The sequence below is a fragment of the Nymphalis io genome, chromosome 11, assembly GCF_905147045.1.
Source record: "Nymphalis io chromosome 11, ilAglIoxx1.1, whole genome shotgun sequence".
Taxonomy (NCBI): Eukaryota; Metazoa; Arthropoda; class Insecta; order Lepidoptera; family Nymphalidae; genus Nymphalis; species Nymphalis io.
This window is the reverse complement of record NC_065898.1, coordinates 7082526-7106064: the sequence shown is the minus strand read 5'-3', so window position 1 is coordinate 7106064 and position 23539 is coordinate 7082526. Positions and strand designations below refer to the sequence as shown.

Below are 23539 nucleotides of genomic sequence, written 5' to 3'. Positions count from 1 at the left end.
TGAAAGAAAGATAATTAATTATTACAAGAATTGCAGCATATAATATAAATAGTTTGTATGTACATAGTATAAAATGTGTACTTATACTTAATTTAGATTGTACATATTAAACTGATTCTGATGGTATTTATTTTGATAATATATAAAATTTGAACTAAAATCTCATGAGCATGATTATTTTTGTCAACAAGATGATCTTGTAAATAAGAGTCACTATAAACTTTAAAAAATTATCTATTCATAGCCATCTTGAACTTAATTCTTTAGGGTTATTAAACTTTCGGTCGAAATCGACATTCACGATGATAATTTGTATATAGTTAGTATATTGTTATTATGTAAAATAATAATGTGCTTGTATATGGTATTAGTAGGGTATATTATTTAAATTGAAAAAATAACAACAATTACCATAGGAAGTTTGTGGTTATACCCAGTTTTCTCAAATATGAAACTCTAAACATTTATTTATTAGCGTTAAACACTTAAAAAATAAGGAAAAAAACCTTAAATATGAAATTAGTATTTACATTTTACTTTTAATAATATGTATGTGAGAACTATAGTCTAAACATACTCCTGTAGGCTTTTCTTGTTGGCAAAGCTCCTCTTACTCTAAGTCTACGCAGAGCCTCTCGAAGATGTTTTGGCTGCAATGGACCAGGTTCACCCGATTTTTCCAACACTTCTAAAGCTGAATAAAAATTTATAAATCAGTTTAAACTAAATAAAAAAAATATAAAGAAACTATGGAACATCCACATTTTTAACAATAAAGTAATGCAAATCTTATAGAAACTTTTGACCTTACAGATTATGGTTATTCAATTAAGTTATTACCGCTACCTTATTTATAAACTCTAATTTTTATATTTTTAACTTAATAAACTGTGTTTTATCTAATATTTAAATTTACATTTTGAAATTATAAATATTAGGTCCTTACATATCCAGTGCTGCAGACAGAGGTCGAAGGTTTAATGATGTGTCGGCGCTGGTGTCGCAAAAGAAAGCACGGTACGTTTTTGGTTTCAACTTTTTCGTTCTGGAAATTTCGACCTTCAGAACCAACCCCGTGGACGGCCGGAGACCAAAATGGAAAATGAAGAATTAAAGGCTATTGTGGAAGCAGATCCATCACAAAGCACTTCAGAGATAACTGCAGGCTTCGGGGGTAAGTGATAAAACTGTAAATCCACTTGAAGCAAAAAAGGAAAGTAAAAAAACTTGAACGATGTACCTCATGAATTGAGTGAAAGTGCTGTGTTACTTTGCCGACTGACTGCTCAACCGACCAACCGACACAAGGGATTTTAAATCGAATCATAACTTGTGATGAAAAGTGGATACTGTACGCGATAATCGGAAGCGTTCGTCGCAATGGCTGAACCCTGGAGACCCAGCAAAATTCTGCCCTAAACGAAAATTGACTCAGAAAAAGGTACTTGTGAATGTTTGGTACACTAGCGCCTGTGTCGTTCACTACAGCTTTCTAAAATCTGGTCAAACGATTACGGCAGACATCTATTGTCAGCAACTGCAAACCATGAAGGAAGAACTAGCTGCTAAACAACCGAGATTGGTCAATAGCTCTAGGCCGTTGCTGCTTCACGACAATGCAAGACCACACACTGCACAACAAACAATCACTAATTTTTATCTAAGTATTGATTCTCGACCCCATGGTTTTTTTAGTAAAGGGATCAATGAACTACCTTTGAGATGGCAAAAGTGCATAGATAACAATGGTGCACTTTGATTAATTAAATATATTTTACAAAAAAAAATTGACTTTATATTCCCCCCATACAAAACGCCAATTTCATATGTAAGGACCTAATATTAAATCTAATAATTACAATGATATTAGTTTTATATATACCTTCTTCAACTACCTCGCCTACAAAAACTTTGGCTATTCCAGACATGGCTATAACTACATTCTGCCCCACTGAACATCCTGTGATAGTCTGCATTAATCTTTTCACAGCTGCCTTTGGAAATGCTGCACGACGGTACATTTCATATCTATCTAACTGCTCTTCAGTAAAGTTAGATACTAATACTCTAAAAAATAAATTTAAATAATATCAATATATTTGCATATTATCATAGCACCAAAAGAACACTGTATAATATAAGAACATGGCATACTTTACATCAGGTGCAACAGTATTTACAGCAAAAATACTTACTGCATTTTTTCTCTTTCTTCTTCTTCTAACTCTTTCTTTGTTTTCTTTTCTCTTTCTCTTTCACTCATTTCCTCTGTAGTTTGATAATCTAGATTGTTGGAAGATTGACTTTGTTCAAAGTCATCCATATTTGGCATCACAAAGTCTCTTTTTGAATCTACTTCATTGTATTTATCGCTATCATTTTCCGATTGACTTTCATCGATGGCTTGTGAGGGGTCAAAAGAGTAATCATTGATGTAGGATTCATATTGATCACTTGTGTCTAATAACGTTTCTCCTTGTGAATAGTCTGCGCTTTCTGTGTAAACATTACCCAAACCCTCTATGTCATCCTTATGCATATCATCAATATACTGGTCCGATGTATCCTTTGGCTCATTAATGTTTTGTATACTTTCTCCATAATTAACCAATGTTGTATCTTAAATAAAATGATCAATATTACTTACTAATACACTACAGATAGATAAATTTATAATAGGTAATTCACTTACATTCTGGCTCATCCTTTAATAACTTTTCCTCTATTTCCAAGGATATTTCTTGGGAGTCGTCTTCATTCGAGTCACTATGTTCTAATTCTTGAGCCAATTCTTCTTCTGAAATTATGGAGATTTGTTTGTTAGTCTGCCATAAGCATTACTTTTTAACGCATTTTAATTTCGTTAAGATCACACCAAATTTCTGATATACCTTTTATTCTCTCCGCTTCGGATAACCCATCGCTGTTTGGAGTATCAGCCATTTGTAACACATACGTTACTTAGATTATTAATTAAACAAATATTCTTAATAATGTAATGTAATAACCCGCGTTTTTAATTTGTTATTTTAGCCACATACTGACAGTTTACATTATATTGTTTGTGAATTTTGATGTTTGTGTCAAATTGAATAGAGATTGAGAACGACTGGACCACAGCTAAACATTATCAAATATCAATTAAAAAATCAAAGATTTTCTTTTTAGTAAATTAGAAAGTTGTAATGATATTTTTTTTTTAAATAGGTGGACTACCAAATGGGTTACCTAATGATAAGTGGTATGTAAGAAATATTAACATTCTTACATCGTCAATGCGCCACCAACTTGTGCTTGTAATTAAACTTACTTATCCTTCGAAACGGAACACTAAAATATTAACGTTAAAATGGGATGAAAAAAAGAGAATGATTGAGCAGTACCCCAGGTGGGCTTTCAACAAAGCCCAGGTAACACCAGCTAAATTTCTTTTTCTTTTTTTATGGAATAGGAAGGCGGACGAGCATATGGGCCACCTGATGGTAAGTGGTCACCAAACGCCCTTAGACATTGGCATTGTAAGAAATGTCAACCATCGCTTACATAGCCAATGCGCCACCAACCTTGGGAACTAAAATTTTATGTCTCTTGTGCCTGTAATTACACTGGCTCACTCACCCTTCAAACCGGAACACAACAATATCAAGTTTCGCTGTTTTGCGGTAGAATATCTCTTTGATGATAATAAAATATTTTAGGAACAAGAATAATATTGCAGTAACAAACTGAAACAGGCACAAAAAGTAATAACAGGTTTTGTAGAAGTAATTGTCCAATTAATATTGATAATTTCAAAAAACTATAGTAATAGTAATTATTATTTTTAGGAATATACAACACATCAAATTGAATATAATAAATAAAAAAAATCGAATAGTTTCTGTATTCGATTTTATTTATTTATTATATTCAATTTGATATGTTTAAATTGAATCGTGGAAAGTAGCCCCAAATTTAAATCCCCTTTTTCTTAATCGATATACAGTTTGTATTGCTTGCGAAGCTTCTTAGAGATTAAACAACTATTATGGAAGTAATGAATATATTTTTATTTGTCTCTGTTAATATGAGTATTTCATATAAGGCATTTTTTCTGCATCCGTAATTTTAATGCAAAATGATCCGTACATTGTACATGTAGTACTCGAAAGTCAAATAATCCATATCAAGAAACTTTTTAATTTAGTTGCTTACAAATAGCAAAATACAATTTAAATATATAACGATTTAAAAATTGTAATCATTATGTATACAATTCGTCAATAATAAATTATTAATTACTTTGTTGTTGTGTACTTCCTCTCCTTTCCATCCATCAACAGAACATCATCCCAATTCTTACTCATATTCAATACATTTCATTCACGTCATCACTATAGCATACTATTTACCACTTGCACTACTCATTTCATGCCAAAAATACATAAAGTGTCTTTAATGATACCTATTTTATCAATAAAAGGTAAATTAGTAATTCCATTTAATATTTCTTGACATCACATAGTATTTTTTCTTAAGACAGTGACCACCTGGCACCGAGAGCAGAAATAGCCGGATAGCGAGAAACCGTTACATTCAAACGGTCGGACTGCGGCGCCAATTAAGAATGGCCTATGTCCAGAAACCTATTTTGAGATTTAGTGCCCTGGTTACAAAAACACGTCCGCCTATTAAATTTAAGGAAAAAGATGTATTTCACTGTTAATTTTAAAATATCGGTTCATAACTAAAAGTAGGTAGGTAATTAACAATGAGTTTTATAGTGCTTACATAGGTCTTCTATTTATTTTAGAACAATCAAATCAAAAAGTACCAAAAATGGGTAATGATTATGAAAAGCAATTAAGCTGCCGGCTTTATAAGACGTGTCGCCCCCACAAGACCTGTGTCACCAAGCACGTGCCACATTCGCTATAGGGTAAATACGCTATTATTTATTTATTTATTTATTTATTTACAAAATATAAGTAAACATTACAGGTTTAACCTAAAGCATTTACTTATTTAATTAATACACTTATTCCTTAATTATTATTGTTTGTATGTATTCCGCTGCCGTTTTGCGAATTAGAGCAGGTGATGAGTTAAACAAGTCGAGGCTTGGATTCCAGGCCAGGACACCATTGAGCAAAGTCAACGCGCGTGGCAAAGGTGACTCGCTCACCAGTACCAATCGACAGCCAGGCACCGCAAATAGCTTGTGTCGACGAGCGCGAGTGTATTTGTGAGGAACGTTCAATGATATAGTTTAAGTAACTGTGTTCCCCGTAAACCGCGTAGGGCAATGCAATCTCGGTATTGTTACCCTGTGTGGTACTAGCCATCAACTAGGCGCTTCATTAAGTTTTCCTATTATAGAGAGGTAGTCAAAGTAAGCATTAAAGCGGACTTCCAAATATATAAAGATCGGTTTGAGAAGGATATACGACTTGTTCCATCGACGTTTTGGGGCTATGTAGCGTCAAAACGTAATAAAGGGAAAAAACGGAGACCTATTTTAAATAATGGGAGATCAGTACCAGACAGCGAATGTGCTAAGCTATTTGCTGAATACTTTAGATCTGTGTATTCAGATAAACCACCTAAGTTAGATGCACAAAGAGAGGCAGAACAGGCAGAGGTGTCTAACCGACGCATCCATATAGGGTCTTTGAGTTTGGTCGATGTGGAGCTAGCTCTTGAAAAACTCAAACCAAAAAGGTCCACTGGTCCAGACGGCATTCCGCCATACATCATTAAAGATTGTCGGTCAGTGTTTGCTTCCCCTTTGTTGTACATCTTTAATTTGTGTCTCATAACCTGTCGGTACCCAGATGTGTGAAAACGTGGTTCCGGTACCTAAGAATAATTTCGGAACAAACGTAAGTGATTATAGGCCGGTAGCTGTACTGTCAGTATTTGGCAAGTTGTTTGAAAGTATCTTACATCGCTTGATAAGTGTACAGGTTGAGATACAACTGTCTGATGCCCAGCACGGATTCAGAGTTGGTCGCTCGACTACGAGTAACTTATTATCATTTTACTCATACACTGCTATGGCGGTGGATAGGGGCTTTCAAGTTGACACTGCATATTTTGATTTCCGGAATGCGTTTGATACGGTCGATAACGACTTATTGCTCCGTAAATTTGCAGCCGCCGGATTTACTCCTGCCTTGTTACAATTTTTCTCCTGCTACCTCCGTAACCGGAGGCAGTATGTGCAGTTTAATGGACAACTCTCAGAACCGTATTTTACGTTTTCCGGAATAAGTCAAGGTTCCAATTTAGGGCCTCTTGAGTTTCTGATTTTTATTAACGATTTGCCTGATGCTGTTAGTGCAGCTCATAGTTTGTTATTTGCAAATGATTTGAAATTATTCTTAAAAATCAAAACACCATCGGATTGCTTGATGTTACAAAAAGACAAAATGTTGAAGAATGGAGTAAGCGGAATAGGCTTAAGTTTAATGATGAAAAGTGCTCTATAATATCATTCACATGCGCAAACATGCCAGTCAAATACGACTATCGTTTAAACGAGGTTTTTCTAGGCGATCAAAGACTTAGGAGTCTTGATGAGTGATAACCTGAGCTTTACCGACTATGTTTACAATATTACAAAAACGGCATACAAATCCCCAGGTTTTGTTTTGAGGCTGTCAAAATACCTTAAAAGTGTTGCTGCGGTCAAAATTTTGTACAACTGTTTCACGTTAGAAAGTAACTCAGTTATTTGGAGTCCACATGAGGTAAAATACTAACTCATGGTGGAGAAAATGATACTTTATCAAATTTATTTTATGTAAGTTGCGAAAGTTAATATTAAAAATCTGTTATTTTGTCAATTAATAATTATGTTTCTATCTATCAAAAACAGTTTAGTTGTCATAGCCTATGGCATTAAATTATTATTATTATTAATTTACAGGTAATAATTTTTATTTCAATTTTGACAGCTTTCACCTCTCAGTCAGTCGTCAAAGAGATAAGGTGGTTGGGTGAATGTCGTTCGTGGAAATATTCTAAACTAAAAATAAAAAAAAATTGTACTCCGGTGCGGACAGAGAGTTCCATCATGAGTGCATTAATGAAAGCAGCTATAAATCGAAGCCCTGCCTCACTGGTTAGTTTAAAAAATATGATTGCGTATAATTAATTATTTGTTATGTAATCTAGCCATAAAAATGTTTTGTGGAACAGCGTGCTTCAATTTCTTGTTTTTTTAATAACCGTTTTATGTACTACACAATGATTTGGCTCTCTTTGTATTCTCTCAGGCGATCACTAGCTTAAACAGGTTTTTTTTTTGTTAATAACTCACAAGAAACTTATTACCATAACAATTTATCGTATGTTATTATTTTATTTAAAATTCCATTATTTTATATCTCCAAAAATATACCATAAAAGATTGTATTGAGGTTAACCCGTAATTTTCTGTTTTAGGCTTCATATTTATATAGAAACCTCCATCTCTCAGTGGGAGGGGCATCACCACTAAAAGATGCATCAGTTAACTCTAATACAACAAAGGCATATACAGTTATTGATCATCAACATGATGCATTGGTAATAGGGGCTGGTGGGGCAGGTTTAAGAGCTGCATTTGGTTTAGTCCAGGAAGGATTTAAGACTGCTGTTGTTACTAAGCTGTTTCCTACCAGATCTCACACCGTAGCTGCTCAAGGAGGCATTAATGCTGCCTTAGGTCAGTATTGGAACAATGGTTTCCAAACATAATGGTCTCAATAAACAAACTTACTCAAATCTAATAAATATTTTTAGGTAACATGGAAGAAGATAGTTGGTTATGGCATATGTATGATACAGTAAAGGGCTCTGACTGGCTTGGTGACCAGGTAAGTGAAGCTTATAATAATCATTTAGAAAGTAGTAATTAAAAGATTTAGATATATGCTAATACTTAATATTACAATATTTATATTGACCCAAATATAAAGGGTAATAATTTAAAAGAAAAACTACCTTATATATTTTTTTATTAGACAAAAGTATTTTTGGAGAATAACTTTTATGATAATTGTGAGAAGCCTCTAACTTTATACAATAATAATAAAAACATTGTTTCTTAAATTATTCAATTATTCTACAATTTAATTTATAGGGATTATATTTCTCCATTGCAATTAAAAAGTTTAAAAATTATTGCGTCATGAAAGTGAAGTGACACAATGGTGTTTTTATATCCAATAAATTAAAATTGCCCATCAAACTATATTATTTCTCCAATATTACCATATAAAATTTTCTAGGATGCCATCCACTACATGACAAAAGAAGCACCACATGCTGTAATTGAGCTGGATAACTATGGTATGCCTTTCTCTCGTACACCCGAAGGAAAGATTTATCAAAGAGCCTTTGGAGGTCAATCTCTTAAATTTGGCAAGGGTGGACAGGCACATAGGTGCTGTGCTGTTGCTGACAGGTAAATGAAAAGCTTAATAACACTAATTTTAAAAAAAGCTTACAACCTAATTTGAAATTCCAACAGATTATAGAGCTGCAATGTATTTAGATATGGCTACATTTAATCTTTTCAATAAATAACTAATTATAAATATAGATTGCATTAACATTCTACTTGAAATTGCTTTTTTACTATTTAAATAGTAGTTCATAATATTTAAAGTAACAACTTCAAAATTACAACAGAACTGGTCATTCCCTGCTTCACACACTCTATGGCCAATCCTTACGCTACGACTGTGAATACTTCATTGAATACTTTGCATTGGATCTGCTTATGGAGGATGGTGTCTGCAAAGGGTGCATCGCGATCAACCTTGAAGATGGAACTTTACACAGGTAACAAATACATAAACATTATTCCCATTCAACTATTTAAAACAAACAATAATAGTTTACTTTAAAATTTGATAAATTTAAACTGATATTGTAATAATATAAACATCAAACATTGACACAGCTGCACTAAAGTTTTTGATGAAAAAGATAAATCCTAGTAGAAATAAAATATCATAGTTAATTGTATAAACAAATTGTGTGAATAGACTATAAAATTATAGATATATGAATTTACAAAAACATAGCTAAAGCGACTGACTTAATGACTTTTTAATACAATAAATGCTTATCCATGGGCTTTCATATCATCTCATTGAATTGCATTTCAATTCAGTGGTTTTCATTAGATAAGACAGATATAAATAATATTTTTCGCATCAAAGATTATGCATTACTTGTTACACCTTTGTGCAACGACTAACTTTTACTTTATTAGATTCTGAGGTCCCAGTTAAATAAAATAGAAATAAAAACGTTTTTTTTCTGGCAATCAATTCTCAGTACCATTTTCTTGTTTGTTCACACTAGTTAGGAAGTTGGCAATGTACAACTTGCATTGCAAAGTTTTGAAAAGCATGTAAGCCGTTGATCTCGGTCTTTATGTTTAGCCATAATCAGTCTTATTTTACTTATTGAAAATTTTCATATAAATAAACAGCCTAATCAGACTTCACATTAAAACGGCATTGGTTATCGACGACAAATGGAAATTTAATGATACAAATTATAGCACTTCTTAAACCTACTGATTATAGCTATTACAATATCTCCATGTAACTAAACAAAATTTATCGTTATAATTGTTACAAATACAGGAATACACCAGGCATGTGTGATCACAGAATAATAAACACAACACAATTAGAACAATATATATGTATATATTAGTTCCTTACATATGAAATTGGCGTTTTGTATGGGAGGAATATAAAGTCAATTTTTTTTTGTTAAATATATTTAATTAATCAAAGTATGCACTTTTGCTATCTCATAGGTACTTTATATATCCCTTTACTAAAAAAACCATTGGGGCCAGAATCAATAAACTCTTTGAAGGCAGTTTGGACTGCCGCATTGAATTTGAATTTTTTTTCCTTGTAAGAAGTTGTCCAAATTCCGGAAAAAATGGTAATCTGTTGGAGCAAGGTCCGGGGAGTACGGTGGATGTCGCAGACATTCCAACTGTAGCTCATCTAACTTAGTGGTTGTTTGTTGTACAGTGTGTGGTCTTGCGTTGTCGTGAAGCAGCAGTGGCCTAGAGCGATTGACCAATCTCAGTTGTTTAGCAGCTAGTTCTTCCTTCATGGTTTGCAGTTGCTGACAATAAGATATCTGCCGTAATCGTTTGGCCAGATTTTAGAAAGCTGTAGTGAACGACACCGGTGCTAGTCCACCAAACACTCACAAGTAACTTTTTCTGAGTCAATTTTCGTTAAGGGCAGGATTTGGCTGTGTCTCCAGGGTTCAGCCATTGCGACGAACTCTTCTGATTATCGTACAGTATCCACTTTTCATCACAAGTAATGATTCGATTTAAAATCCTTCATTATTGTGTCGGTTGAGCAAAGTAACACTAAAGTCGACGCGTGTTTGCAAGTTCTATTCACTCAATTCATGAGGTACCCATCTTTCAAGTTTTTTTACTTTACCGATTTGCTTCAAGTGGATTACTACAGTTTTATCACTTACTTGTGCTTTGTGATGGATCCGCTTCCACAATAGTCTTTAATTCTTCATTTCATGTTTTCCATTGTGCGGCAATAAGCGACGCCAAAGAAAAAAATAATAAGGAAAAAACAAATGAATGACTGTTTTCAAAACTCAAATTTACCAGCTAAATGAATTTATAAATTTGAATTTGGAATTCTTAACCAAAGAGGAGATATTTCAAATCAAAGTGGTCAGTACGACAAAACGCTAATTTCATATGTAAGGACCTAATATTATTACAAAAAAAACCTGCCTTCACAGATTCACCCTCTTTAAATTAAAACTATTGGTGTGAAAAATAATAATTATAAGGAAAAAAACATTTACTTCCAATAATATGTTAAAAACATTCTGTTTCATCATTATTATTATTTATTAGTTTATACATTATTTTTAGTAATATAAATATTCTGGTTATTTCTGATTAATGGCGCAAGAAGTAAGGAATTGATAGATATGATGATATGGCTTCGATTCCCACCACAATGCGGGTAGTTTAGGCGCTTATGTGTTCGTTCGATAGATTTCAATATTACACATAATTAACTCATTGTTCCTTTACAATACGTTATCATTATTGGCGCTTAGGTCGATACATAATATTAGAAACTATTGTCTGTCTGCCCTGGGTCAACAAACATAACATAATTCTTAGGCACAAGTGACATGACACCTTAGTTCCCAAGGTTGATGGCGCATTGGTGATGTAAGCGATGGTTAACATTTCTTATAATGCCAATGTCTATGGGCGTTGGTGACCACTTACCATCAGGTGGCCCATATGCTCGTCCGCCTCCCTATTCTATAAACAAATAAACATATAAGAAAATAAGAATACACTAAAAGCAGCTGACATATACTTTTTTATTTATTATAATGTGTGGAATCGAGAGATGGCGATTATAATAGCCCCTGTGACATTGGAGGTTCCAAGCGAAGAACACGATCCTGGCGACGGGCGGCACGGGGCGCGCGTACTTCAGCTGCACGTCGGCGCACACGTGCACGGGCGACGGCACGGCCATGGCGGCGCGCGCGCGCCTGCAGAACGAGGACATGGAGTTCGTGCAGTTCCACCCCACCGGTGAGCACTTGTGTCGTATTGAACGCTTTTAGTACACGACCGTATCACAAGGATTAATACTCTCTGCAAATAAATGTTATGTTATGTGATCTTATTTTCTACAAACACAGATATTCGCGGACTGCAAATATTTTGTATAACGTAAGCATGATACAACAGTTATCTTATCTTACTCTTAAATCTCACACCATTTAAGTTGGTATCTATTTGATACCGGTATTTATAATATAAACAATAGCGATTGTCGTAACAAGATGTGAAACTATGAATTTTATTTTTTTCAGAATTATGACGAGTAGTTGTATTGTAAGACTTTCTATTGGTTACATTATAGTGATTATAAATTCAAGGTAAAGCGGATTTTTAAGGGTTAATCAATACTCAACTAGTTATCAAGTATAAATACGTGAGTGTCAGCCTGTCTTTATGGACAGTGGTGGTAACGCTTATAATAATAATAATAATATCCTGGGACATTTTTCACACACGGCCATCTGATCCCAAATTAAGCTTGTACAGAGCTTGTGCTATGGAAACCAGACAACTGATATACTACGTATACTATTTTTCTTTTGTAAATACATACTTATATAGATAATCACAACCAGACCCAGGACAAACAGACATGCTCATGCACACAAACATCTGTCCTGGGTGGGAATTGAACCCACAACCTTCGGCGTGAAAGGCAAGCACCTACCAACCACGCCAACCGGCTCGTCAAATATATGAATGGCTTGGCGATCCATACTTTTAAACGTCTATTTTAATAAAAAAAAGTGGTGATAACGATCGGAAATGGGGATAGCATTTCTTTTTAGCATTTCATTTCTTTACAATACAAACAAAATTTAATAAAAACTTATGTCTTAAATCTGAAATGAGGTCTCTAAGCCTTAAAATAAAGTGAGTGGTTAAATATCCTATTCAATCCCACCAAACTACATTAAAATATTAATCAAGTCTTACTATAACTATAAAGCTAAAATATAGTTACGTAATCATCCGATGAAGCATTAATTAAAAATAATAAATTCTTATAATTTCTCGATATACTCGACTGAACGTACCATTTAATTCGCCTGCGAGGGTTTTTTGTTTATTTCATAATTATTGCAACACGAGTTTTATAAATAGTACTTATAAAATTAAGTCGAGTCGTTATCGTCTGTTCTACACTTGTTTCGTTATTTACGTAATTTATGTGAAAATATTTTAGGATATAAAAACTCATATTCATATTGATGATGGTAGACATATAATATTATCTTTTAATCAAGTCTTTCATTTAAACGTGTTTTTGGGCGGCTTACGTGAACTCAACTGTACTACTGAATCATAGGTACTTAAAGGAAACTTAAAAAAAAATGTACAGAAAATTTCGCGACGACATATCTAACTCAGTAACATTTTTAGCGTAAAAAGATTGATAGCTAACGATAAGTTATAATATAAATAATTTTCTGTGTAAATTAAGGTCAAATTTACCCTAGAAATTCACCCTTTGTACACTTACAATACACTTCAGATTGACATTGACAATGAAAACCCTTAATGAAGAAAACTTCTCAATAAGTATACTTACATAGCTTATAATTTGGTAAACGGTATTTATGAATTAAACAAAGCTCATTTCGCGATTAATTTTCCAGGTATCTACGGCGCTGGATGTCTCATGACGGAGGGCTGTCGTGGAGAAGGAGGGTTCTTAGTTAACGCAAAAGGCGAACGTTTCATGGAAAGATATGCGCCCGTAGCAAAGGACCTCGCCAGTCGAGACGTCGTGTCGAGAGCTATGACTGTAGAGATTATGGAAGGTACGATATTGTATAATATATAGAAACTGATTATTGTATAATTGAATGCCGTTTTTGTGTCAATATTTGCATAAAACTAAATAAGATATAAAGTAGATTTTACAGAATTATTTTATTATTTATAAATATCAACCATTCAATTAACAGTACAAATTAGATGCTATTAAAACTAATTTACACAAATTGACAATGTAGTTTTAAATAATAATCTTCAGGTCGCGGTTGCGGCCCAGAGAAAGACCATGTCCACCTCCAGCTCCACCATTTGCCTCCTGAACAACTGAAGCAACGTCTGCCTGGAATATCCGAGACAGCTATGATCTTTGCTGGCGTCGATGTCACCAAAGAACCCATTCCTGTGTTGCCCACCGTACATTACAACATGGGCGGTACACCCACCAACTTTAGAGGAGAGGTAAGATTAATTAAAATCAAAATGCTACTCAAAGTTGATAAACTTGTTACTTTATTATTGTAATCATCAAGTTATATTAGAAAATAACTGAAAACAAACAACATTCAATAAGCAGATATAAGGTTTTTGTTTTAAATTATGCTCAGTATCAGGTCATATATTGTATAAATCCAGCAATTTTGAAATGTTCTTTAACTAGATTAATAATCTATATATATATTTCAATTTAAAGTTACGACCGGTTCGGAATGTAGCTTCTAGCATGAAGAACCGGCAAGAGAATCAGGAGTTAGTTTATCCAACACTTATATTGCATAGATAATTAATTTCATCGTACATTGTAGAACTATCTTACCACGCTGTTACTAAAAAAAAAACGAGTAATACAAAGGTGTTGCTGCACTTCAGAGATGCTATGATAGTAATTATAATACAAATTTTCTAATAGCAGTTAGTGATGGAGAGCGAAGGACCCATTTATTTGTACTTTAAGATATTGTGTAAATTTACTTGAATGTGACTTTTTTATATAATAAATAAATTATATATTTTTTTAATCAAGACCGAATGAATAATTGTTAGGTGTAAACTTAAATATTTATAATATAATTGTAGTATATTTACAATATAATAATGTTATTGTAATATTTTTACTTCAAATATAATATTATTGACTTGAAAAGACAAACAGAACATTGCCATTTTTGAGCATGTTCACTTATTAAGAATGTTGCTAAAATGAAGAAAAAATCCTAACCATATTGTGTTACTTTGTATGTATATATGTAAATATCTACGTATAGACCGTAATAAGTAAATTATGAGTATATGAATTTTTCGCCATGGCGCTGGTAATTTGTTTTCCTCAAAAGGAGAGAAGGCCTACAAATCCCAGCAAACGCTTACAAGTCGGTACTCTATTTAGGATTAGTGCCAATGAGCTCATGGCTGTGTGCGCAGGTGATCACCCACTACAGCGGCGCGGACCGCGTGGTGCCGGGGCTGCTGGCGGCGGGCGAGGCGTCGTGCGCGTCGGTGCACGGCGCCAACCGGCTCGGCGCCAACTCGCTGCTCGACATCGTCGTGTTCGGCCGCGCCTGCGCCATCACCGTCGCCGACACCAGCCGCCCGGGCGACGCGCAGGCGCCGCTCAAGGAGGTCCGACCCGCCCCGTACCTTACTAGTCTGACGTGAACCTTTACTGTGACTATTGCTTTATTATACATATTTTTGTTGAGCGAGTGTAACTACGGGTACGAGGGACATAGCATCTTTGTTTCCAAGGTTGGTGGCGCATCGGCGATGTAACGAATGGTTAATACTTCTCACATCGCCAGTGACTATGGGCGACATGACTATGACCACTTAACACTGGGTGGGTCATTTGCCTGTCCACATATCTATAACATAAAAAAAAAACAATTTGAAACACATTTTCTTACAAATTTTTCTTCTTGCTCCACTCCTTACAAACCATATCAAGTATATAATATGATATTGTCTAAGTTTTCTCCACGTCAATAAATAAATCTCCACATATAAAACGTGACAATATCCGATTGGACTTTCTCTCGTCTTATCTGACCTACAAATGGTATTGAATGTATACTGTTGAAGATAAGATTTTGTTTATGCTAATTAGATTAATGTACCAAACTAGAACTTTCAAACTATCATACTCATATCAAGTCTTAATCGTGGTAATAATAAGCGTAGAGGCGTAACTCGATAATTTTTTTTTATAAAATATGTAGGTGAACGATCATTTGGGCCACCAGATGATAAGTGGTCTCCAACGCCCATAGACATTGGCTTTGTAAGAAATGTTAACCATCGTTTATATAGCCAATGCGCCACCAACCTTGGGAACTAAGATGTTATGTTCCTTGTGCCTGTGATTACACTGGCTCACTCACCGAAAACCGGAATACAACAATACAAGTACTACTGTTTTGCGGTAGAATATCTGATGAGTGGGTGGTACCTACCCAGACGAGTTTGCACACAGCTCTACCACCAATATATATATGTACACACATACATATATAAAGATATAATAAAATGCCATTTAAACTTTATCAATTGAAAAATGTTTGGTTGAACTGGATATTCCTTGGTGCGATTATTTTATTATTTAAAAGTAAATATCTTCATGTAAACGTTATCTACTCAATAAAAACGAAATGGTTATTAAAAAAAAAGAAAAACATTTTCAATACAAATGTTTTCGTTTTGCGTGTTTTACTTTAATTATAAATTGAATATATCACTCGCGTATTGGCGCGTGTAGACACGTGTATTGACCGGCAGTGTTAAAAGTTATCTCACAGTTTACATGCAGTATGAGCCTATTTAACTCGTCTCATAGAAACAATAAAGTATGTAGGTACCATAATTACGCACCAAGCATATACTCTGACCTATGACGTGAAAGCAAAAGTTTATTATTATAATTATATATATTTTTAAACTAAATTATGTGTTTGTATTACTTTTAGTTTGTTAGTATTAGATTTATAAAACGAAAATTCATTTTGAATATAGAATATATATTCACTTGTAATTTATCAAAAGAATATTTTTTGTATATATAGGAATTGAGATAAGTTAATAATTATTACTAGCTTTTTAAGACTTCATCCGTTTTGAGATTAAAAGAAAGCTGAAACAACTAGCAGTATACATGTTGTATGTTCAGAAAGTATAATTTTTTTATAGTTTATCATATGTTATATTAGATAAAACTGATATAAATGATGTAGATTAAAACAAAACCTAAATATTTATACAGACGACTGGACAAGAAAGTATCGCAAACTTAGACCGCATCCGATTCGCAAATGGCAGCATTTCAACAGCCGACCTGCGCTTGCGCATGCAAAAGTGCATGCAGAAGAATGCCGCAGTATTCAGACAGAAAAATACTTTGGAGGAAGGTAAGAGGCGTTTAATTTAAGGAAATTTTATAAATCAAATTCTTATAAATGTTTTCAAGGCTTCTATTATTAAAAATATAAAACACTCATTAATTTCTACGAAACGAATAGGTCAGCATCAAATCCACGACATCTACAAACAAATGAAGGACGTTAAAATATCGGATCGGTCGCTGATCTGGAACAGCGACCTGGTGGAGACCCTGGAACTACAGAACCTGCTCATCAATGCAGTGCAGATAGTGGAGGGCGCGCTGGCTAGAGAGGAGTCTCGCGGGGCGCATGCGAGGGAGGACTTCAAGACTCGCAGAGATGAATACGACTATTCCAAATCTTTGGAAGGACAGGTTATTGTTGATGATTAACCTACTAACTAACGAGGTCGCGGTCTAATTTTTTATATTAATATGTGTGAGAGCTGACTGATATTTGGTGCAAAAGAACGACGCATACGTTCTTCTTGATCAACATGAGCTAGTGTGTCGCTGTTGTTTATGCTTGCGTAAGTCTCTTTAATGAAAACAAATAATATACTTGTTAATAATCAAGTGAAATAAAGTGAAACTGGTGATCGCCCTGCATATAATTGACGCAGGTCCTCATATCTCAGATAAACTAGATTAGAAGATCACCATTTATCTTTAAATAGCTTCCTAACTCCAATCTTAATATTTCTTGTGAGAGTGAGAGCCCCCCAATATATAAAAATATGATCTACATTTTTGAATAAGTCATATTGCTCACAGTATGTGTTCTACTGTTTTTCTAATTAAAACTATTAATTTTTGTCAAAGAAATATGTTAGGGTTAATTAACATCAAATACGTTTGTAAAAATTGTTGTTTACAAAATGAACAGCATAGCAACGTTGATTACAGACGAAGCTGACATTCGAGCAGCACTGGAGGAAGCACACCCTCGCGGAGACGGACCCCGACAGCGGCGCCACCAAGCTGAGCTACCGCCCCGTCATCGACCACACGCTGGACCAGGCCGAGTGCAAGACCGTGCCGCCCGTCATACGCACGTACTAGGCAGGTGAGCGGGCAGCCTCACGCGCGGGAATAGAAACGTATCGTGCAAGCAGACAGAGCAGCCGAAGTGTCTGATGGTCACATCTATTCTCAACAAATTGCCACTTACAAAAACACTGGAACTGCAAGAAATAGATGCCACCCCATACAACGTCAAATCGCCACCATGGCATTAAAATAAATAAATATTATGTCCCTTGTACTTCAATCAATATTATACTAGTTACAACAAGCCCATACAAAAGTTCTCTTAAAACTGTCGCCAATTGTGTTTAAGTAATTTTAGTGAAAATTAAAAAATACAGTAATGTACGTTCAACCTTTTTTTGCAATGTTTAAGCTGTTTTCACAAAACTATGTACAAAAAGCAATTATTTTTTACGACTTCCTTTTTTTTAACGCTGGGAAAACGCGTCACGCGTTTCTCCCACGGGAACAGTGGGAGGGTATGTGGGGCTCGCCGGTGTCCAAGGCGCCGAGTGCGCCCCGAACATTGGAATACCCACTAAAAAACCAGCGGTACCCTTTCCATCTTAACGTGGAGCGCCACGGGATCGCTTGCGCATGCTACCGTGACACTCTGATGACCTTACTTCCTGGCCAACATACATCTAAACAAATTTAACCTTACACGCACGTTTTAATGTCGGAATTACAAAGTCCCAAAAAATGAGTGGAGTAGCACTGCACAATATTTTTTTGTCTTTACCTTCGATCACTTGATTAAAAATCAAGAACAAAAAAATGTCGGTCAAGCCATGTTTTTACACATATGCATATTATTCTTACACATATTGCTTACTAGGGATCATAGAAAAAAAGTTTAATAGCACTAATGAATTCAGTTACGATGACAAAATATTTATTGTTAATTATATTTAAGTCCTTAGTTTGTCATCGGAGATAGATTAAAAGAAATAAATTTAAAATGCCTTAAACTTGAAAATTAACAGTCATTCTTATATAAGCTAAAAAATACTTATTCTAAAATGAAACTAATCTAAGCAATCAGGTTAAAAACATTATGTTGACAATTTCGTGCTTACTATATTTCGTTTGGTTGGCGGTAAATATTTTTAACCGATTTCAAAAAGTAGGAAGACTAAAATATATATTTCTACTCCTTCTTTCTTTAACGACAAAAGATACCCTTTCTGCACAGCGAAATGGGTCGTTAGGAAATCTACAAACAAATATAACTTACTAAAATTATAATACTACTCCATGCATTCCTTGTTCTAGAACAGTTGGCGTGTTGTCGCAAACATTGGTCCACAATCATAATATTTGCTAATTGATTCATATTTACTATTTAATTCTGTTTTTATATTATGAAAAACACTTAGTGATATTAACTTACCGAAAAAAAAATATTCCTTCCAAAATCTTGGTATTGCAGTGGTTATTTAAACAATTTTTGAACGCGCATTTTGGCATTTTGACGTCTTAACGTCGGTTATGATTGGACCATACTAATTTGAAATAAGAGCACAACTGTATTTGTGCTCTTATTTTTCAGGCCGTTTTTTAAGCGCTTACTTGTGTATCTGTAATTACACTGGCGCAAACAAATATTAAAATGGATTAATTAAAAAAAAAATTGATAGAAGCAAATAGCTGATTAGAGTGCGCCCCAGAAGTATCATGCTTGGATTGAACGTTTCAAAGTCATATACATAGATAGCAAACTGCTAGTTTATCCATCATTAATTTTATCAAAGATACAGTGAAAAATACAATTTTTAATATCTTTGTCATCAAAATTGGTATGCCTTTTAACAATGTTTCCTAGTAGTTTTGAAATATGCTTATTTATGAACACTGGGACAATTCATGTGTTCAGTATTATCACAATTATTTGAACTATGTTAAATATCAAGTCCTCATAAGGAAACCACACACACTAAATGGTAGATAAAAAAGACATTTGCCAACAAAACTTTGTCACATCTATCTATTTATATTTTATATTTCTTTTATTATTTTCTTGTAATATATACATATAGGATAGCACTTTGTGTATTTTACAGGTTCAAGAAACGTATATATCTTATATAACATATTTGGCAGCCATTGATATATAAAAAACCTTATATACAATCACGACAAAAGTAACACTCGAAACTGTCACTAAACACTCGGCCATATATATATGTAGTTATAGTTAATACTATAAACATTTGCAAATTCAACGTTACGCAGATTTCTTAAAATTGTTTTCACAAAACAGTATACAAAAAGCAATATAAATTTTCGAACGAAATTAGTCCGTAGAATGGGTTGGATCGAAAGGCATGGAGAGGAGATGATTATTATTTATTTATTTATGTTTATTTTTAAACGACATTGAATTAGTTTTTTAAATTGAGTTCTAAACACACATTCAAAAGTTCAAATAGTATTAGTAGAACAATCGATATAATATTTACGAACATAAAAATATAATTCTCGAATTAACGACTATTTCTGCTTATGGGATTCGATTAAAAACTATATTATAATGTATAAGTATAAATATTTGTCAAAAACTTTAACACAGAAAACTTCAATTATATTATTATTTCAAATAAATTAATAATTTATTTGAAATAATAATAAAAAAATCGACTACTTTGAATAAGAACAGGGTCATTTGTATTATGCGACTAAAATAAAAGGCGGCTGTTACGCATTGTTTTTACACTGACAATGCGGCCATTGAAATTTGACATATTATACTTGGACCGATGAGTGAAGTTTTGAAAAAAATTAAATCAATATCACTTATTGCGTTGTATATTAAGTCATAACAACAAGAAAAACAAATCAATAAACATTTTTACTTACCGAAAATACGATATCCCATCCTTTTTTAACATTCTTGATGTAATATTTTTACAATTTTTCAACGAACACTACGGCATTTTTAACGAGTATGCAGTGACGCGGGCGACGCGAGACTATTTGGAATGAGCGCACTATTTTGAATTGTGCGCTCATTTTATGCGGACGATTTTGAGACGGTGTGTGTCTAGGGTGTTTTATATATCAATGTTGGCGATGCATTGTTTATATGTCAAATATCGATTAAAGTTAAAAATTCAACATCAATTTAAGAGTTAAGTTTGACTCGATAGAGACTCTACTTTGTCGGCCGCCAGAATAGCATGCGCAAGCGATCCCGTGATGCTCCTCGTTAAGACGGAAAGGGTACCGCTGGTTTTTTAGTTGGTATTCCGATGTTCGGGGTGCACTCGGCGCTTTAGACACCGGCGAGCCCCACATACCCCGCCCCTCCACTGTTCCCGTGGGGGAAACGCGTAATGCGTTTTTCCAGTATAAAAAAAGACTACTGTGTCAAATCACAAAAAAAGAGTGATTAAAATTTTGGTTGTAATAGTTAATTTAATTTATAATAAAAAGTAATTAGTATTCTACGATTTGATTGCATAAAAAAGTATACACCAATATATAAATCACAAAGTGTTACGCATTTTCATAAGTTACAAGTTTAAATGCTTGAACATAGTTTAATTTTACTAATTTAGGACTAAGTATATATTAAAATGTTATAATATAACAATTCAATTTCTTTTTAGGTCTCCGAATGGGTGCTGACTGAGCTAGGCAGTATTTTTCATCGCATCTCGGCACAAATAGTGTTCATGCCATTTATTTATTTAATTTTATTTATTGTAGTGTAGCATTTAAGCATAGTAACAATGTTAAGTAATACGAAACAATTATTATTAATACTTCTGAACAGTTTTTAAATCTCGTACGACTGTAAATTTCCTATAAATTTATATTGTTTGTTTATATAAATATATATATATTGGATTGCCAGATGCATTGTAAAATTAAAATTACAATTATCAATTATGATTATACTTTCGAATAAACTTCATTTAGAAATGTAAATATTTTTATTGAGCAGCATTTTTCTAATTATAATTTTAATAAACGGTCAGCAGCACCGAGGTACTTAAATAAGAATAATGCTATACTATATAACAGTAAATTTTGCTTATAATTAATTGAATAAATACATAATTGTTAGTCCTACCTCAACACAGTAAAATTCGTTTTATAGCCACTGATGCGATTTGAACGTTGAAATTCAATTTGATTTTGTTCCGAAAAATTAAGATCAGTGCGCAGTATTATAAAGAAATTATTATATATCATAATTTACAATTTTGGTACGATTTTAAGCGCCGACATAGAATAAATATATAAATATTTCATAGTTGTTGTTATTTTGTTCCTCCATCTTACACGTGATATCAGAAAGAACTATAGTAGGTGACTTACAGATTATGTATACCTTTTAACATAATTTTAAAACGAGTGTTCTTCTAATTTTGGACATTCGACGAAAATTATTATTCAAAATTATTAGAAAAAAGTAGCATCAAATTTTCTCTTATTTCCAATATTTTTTTGTTTTGGCTATTTATATATACATGTGTACGTAGACGTTATATATATATAAATAAGACATTATTTGTTGCGTATATCAGTCGTTTCAAATTAAATACTTTTATGGTCAATGGTAAGTCGCCTCTGCGATACTTTTATTAAAGATATTATATATGTTATACAGAATACTCGCCTATAATATACTAAAGATTTCCTTTTCATTCACATGATGCAATGATGTTCCTAAGATCAATATAAAGTTCAAATAATGAGGATCCAAACGCCTGACGCATTCATCGTTTACGTCAAATGAGATTAACTCGAATGGAAATTTGTAAAACCTAAGAACTTTGTCAATACAAATAATTCAAATAAAACGTCTAACAACGTCACAATTTTTTTAAATTAAGGTTGCGTGATATGAAGATAAACTTGATTATTGTAACTGTCGGCACTGAACTAACGTAATTAGTTCTTTATTTAAAAGTTATAATTGTTTTTATACAATTAAGTTAAAATTACACTCGGTACACATATCTTATGTTTATTATTTGTTTACGCGATAAATGTAAAAAAAAAATTAAATTCTTTACAATAACAATGATAAATGATAACCAAGAGGATCATTTAAATTTGTAGTTGTATCAATATTTATTGTTACTGTGTAACTTAAATAAAAATAAATGACCAATCGGCAGTTACGGAAGTAACGATTTGGTATTAATTGAAAATGAGGACAAACGTTGATTTGTTTTTTTTTTTGTAGGTAACTTAAATAAAATACTAAAAAAAAGTAGAGATATGGTTTTAGTGGAAAGTGAAGACAAAAGCGTACTTATGTTAAATTATATTATTTTGGGAAAACATAATATAACAGAACTTAATAAAATAATGATTATGTAAACGCTAACGTTACTTCCTCGGCTTGATAAAGTTCATTCGCCAGCCATAAATTTTATTCTTGTTTACCTACCTTTGTATGACCAGTATCTATGCAAACTATATTGTAGGTTGTAAGACAGTTGCCGACTTATTAACTCATAATTAAATATAGACTAATGAAATTTTGCAATCACCTTTTTTGTAAATTGGCACTGTTACAAATTAATTATTTAACAAGCCAACTCTTAGAATTCTGCATCCTGCAAATATCACCGAATCTTTTATTATAATTTTATTAAGCTACATTTCAGATAATTTATTGGTGTTAACAGACGGTCATTACTTGTAAGTTATCTTCAAGTCGAAACCAAATTAGATCAGGGACCTGCAGGTCAAGATATTACACGCGATACAATATCGTACTATTTTATTTTATTGCTAAGGACTGA

At 33.3% G+C, this 23539-nt stretch overlaps 3 protein-coding genes across 4 annotated transcripts in view; 1 reads left to right on the top strand and 2 right to left on the bottom strand.

Moving 5' to 3' along the window:
* Positions 1 to 23539, bottom strand: part of LOC126771979 (iron-sulfur cluster assembly 2 homolog, mitochondrial) — a 30926-nt gene that overhangs the window by 2085 nt on the left and 5302 nt on the right. The window contains exon 3 of one of the 2 annotated variants that reach the window (XM_050492182.1): positions 15224 to 15237. The exons of the other annotated variant lie outside the window; for it this stretch is intronic. The gene's annotated coding sequence lies outside the window, so the exon portion shown is untranslated. Of the gene's footprint in view, positions 1 to 15223; positions 15238 to 23539 lie in introns of those variants that run through there. 2 annotated transcript variants of the gene reach the window in all.
* Positions 219 to 3082, bottom strand: LOC126771959 (transcription initiation factor TFIID subunit 11). Its single transcript, XM_050492152.1, has 5 exons — positions 2892 to 3082; positions 2693 to 2797; positions 2196 to 2619; positions 1883 to 2067; positions 219 to 694 (listed from the first exon to the last, which is right to left on the bottom strand). Exons 1-5 carry the CDS (start codon positions 2941 to 2943, stop codon positions 561 to 563), a joined length of 900 nt encoding a protein of 299 aa, XP_050348109.1. The 5' UTR covers positions 2944 to 3082; the 3' UTR covers positions 219 to 560.
* Positions 6939 to 22031, top strand: LOC126771923 (succinate dehydrogenase [ubiquinone] flavoprotein subunit, mitochondrial). The gene is made up of 13 exons (XM_050492094.1): positions 6939 to 7105; positions 7429 to 7690; positions 7768 to 7841; positions 8256 to 8431; positions 8659 to 8811; positions 11448 to 11605; positions 13258 to 13422; positions 13638 to 13837; positions 14798 to 14995; positions 16629 to 16773; positions 16885 to 17120; positions 17652 to 17811; positions 21386 to 22031. Exons 1-12 carry the CDS (start codon positions 7058 to 7060, stop codon positions 17805 to 17807), a joined length of 1971 nt encoding a protein of 656 aa, XP_050348051.1. The 5' UTR covers positions 6939 to 7057; the 3' UTR covers positions 17808 to 17811; positions 21386 to 22031.

What these genes read in the sequence shown, in the direction of transcription:
- LOC126771959 (XM_050492152.1), bottom strand. Translation starts at nt 2,943, where the DNA reads ATGGCTGATACTCCAAACAGCGATGGGTTATCCGAAGCGGAGAGAATA. An exon ending in GAAGAAAGAGAAAAAATGCA is followed by an intron (nt 2,068 to 2,195) that starts GTAAGTATTTTT and finishes TTTATTTTTTAG; the next exon opens with AGTATTAGTATCTAACTTTA. An exon ending in AGGCGAGGTAGTTGAAGAAG is followed by an intron (nt 695 to 1,882) that starts GTATATATAAAA and finishes ATTTTTATTCAG; the next exon opens with CTTTAGAAGTGTTGGAAAAA.
- LOC126771923 (XM_050492094.1), top strand. Translation starts at nt 7,058, where the DNA reads ATGAGTGCATTAATGAAAGCAGCTATAAATCGAAGCCCTGCCTCACTG. An exon ending in AGGCATTAATGCTGCCTTAG is followed by an intron (nt 7,691 to 7,767) that starts GTCAGTATTGGA and finishes AAATATTTTTAG; the next exon opens with GTAACATGGAAGAAGATAGT. An exon ending in CCAAATCTTTGGAAGGACAG is followed by an intron (nt 17,121 to 17,651) that starts GTTATTGTTGAT and finishes CGTTGATTACAG; the next exon opens with ACGAAGCTGACATTCGAGCA.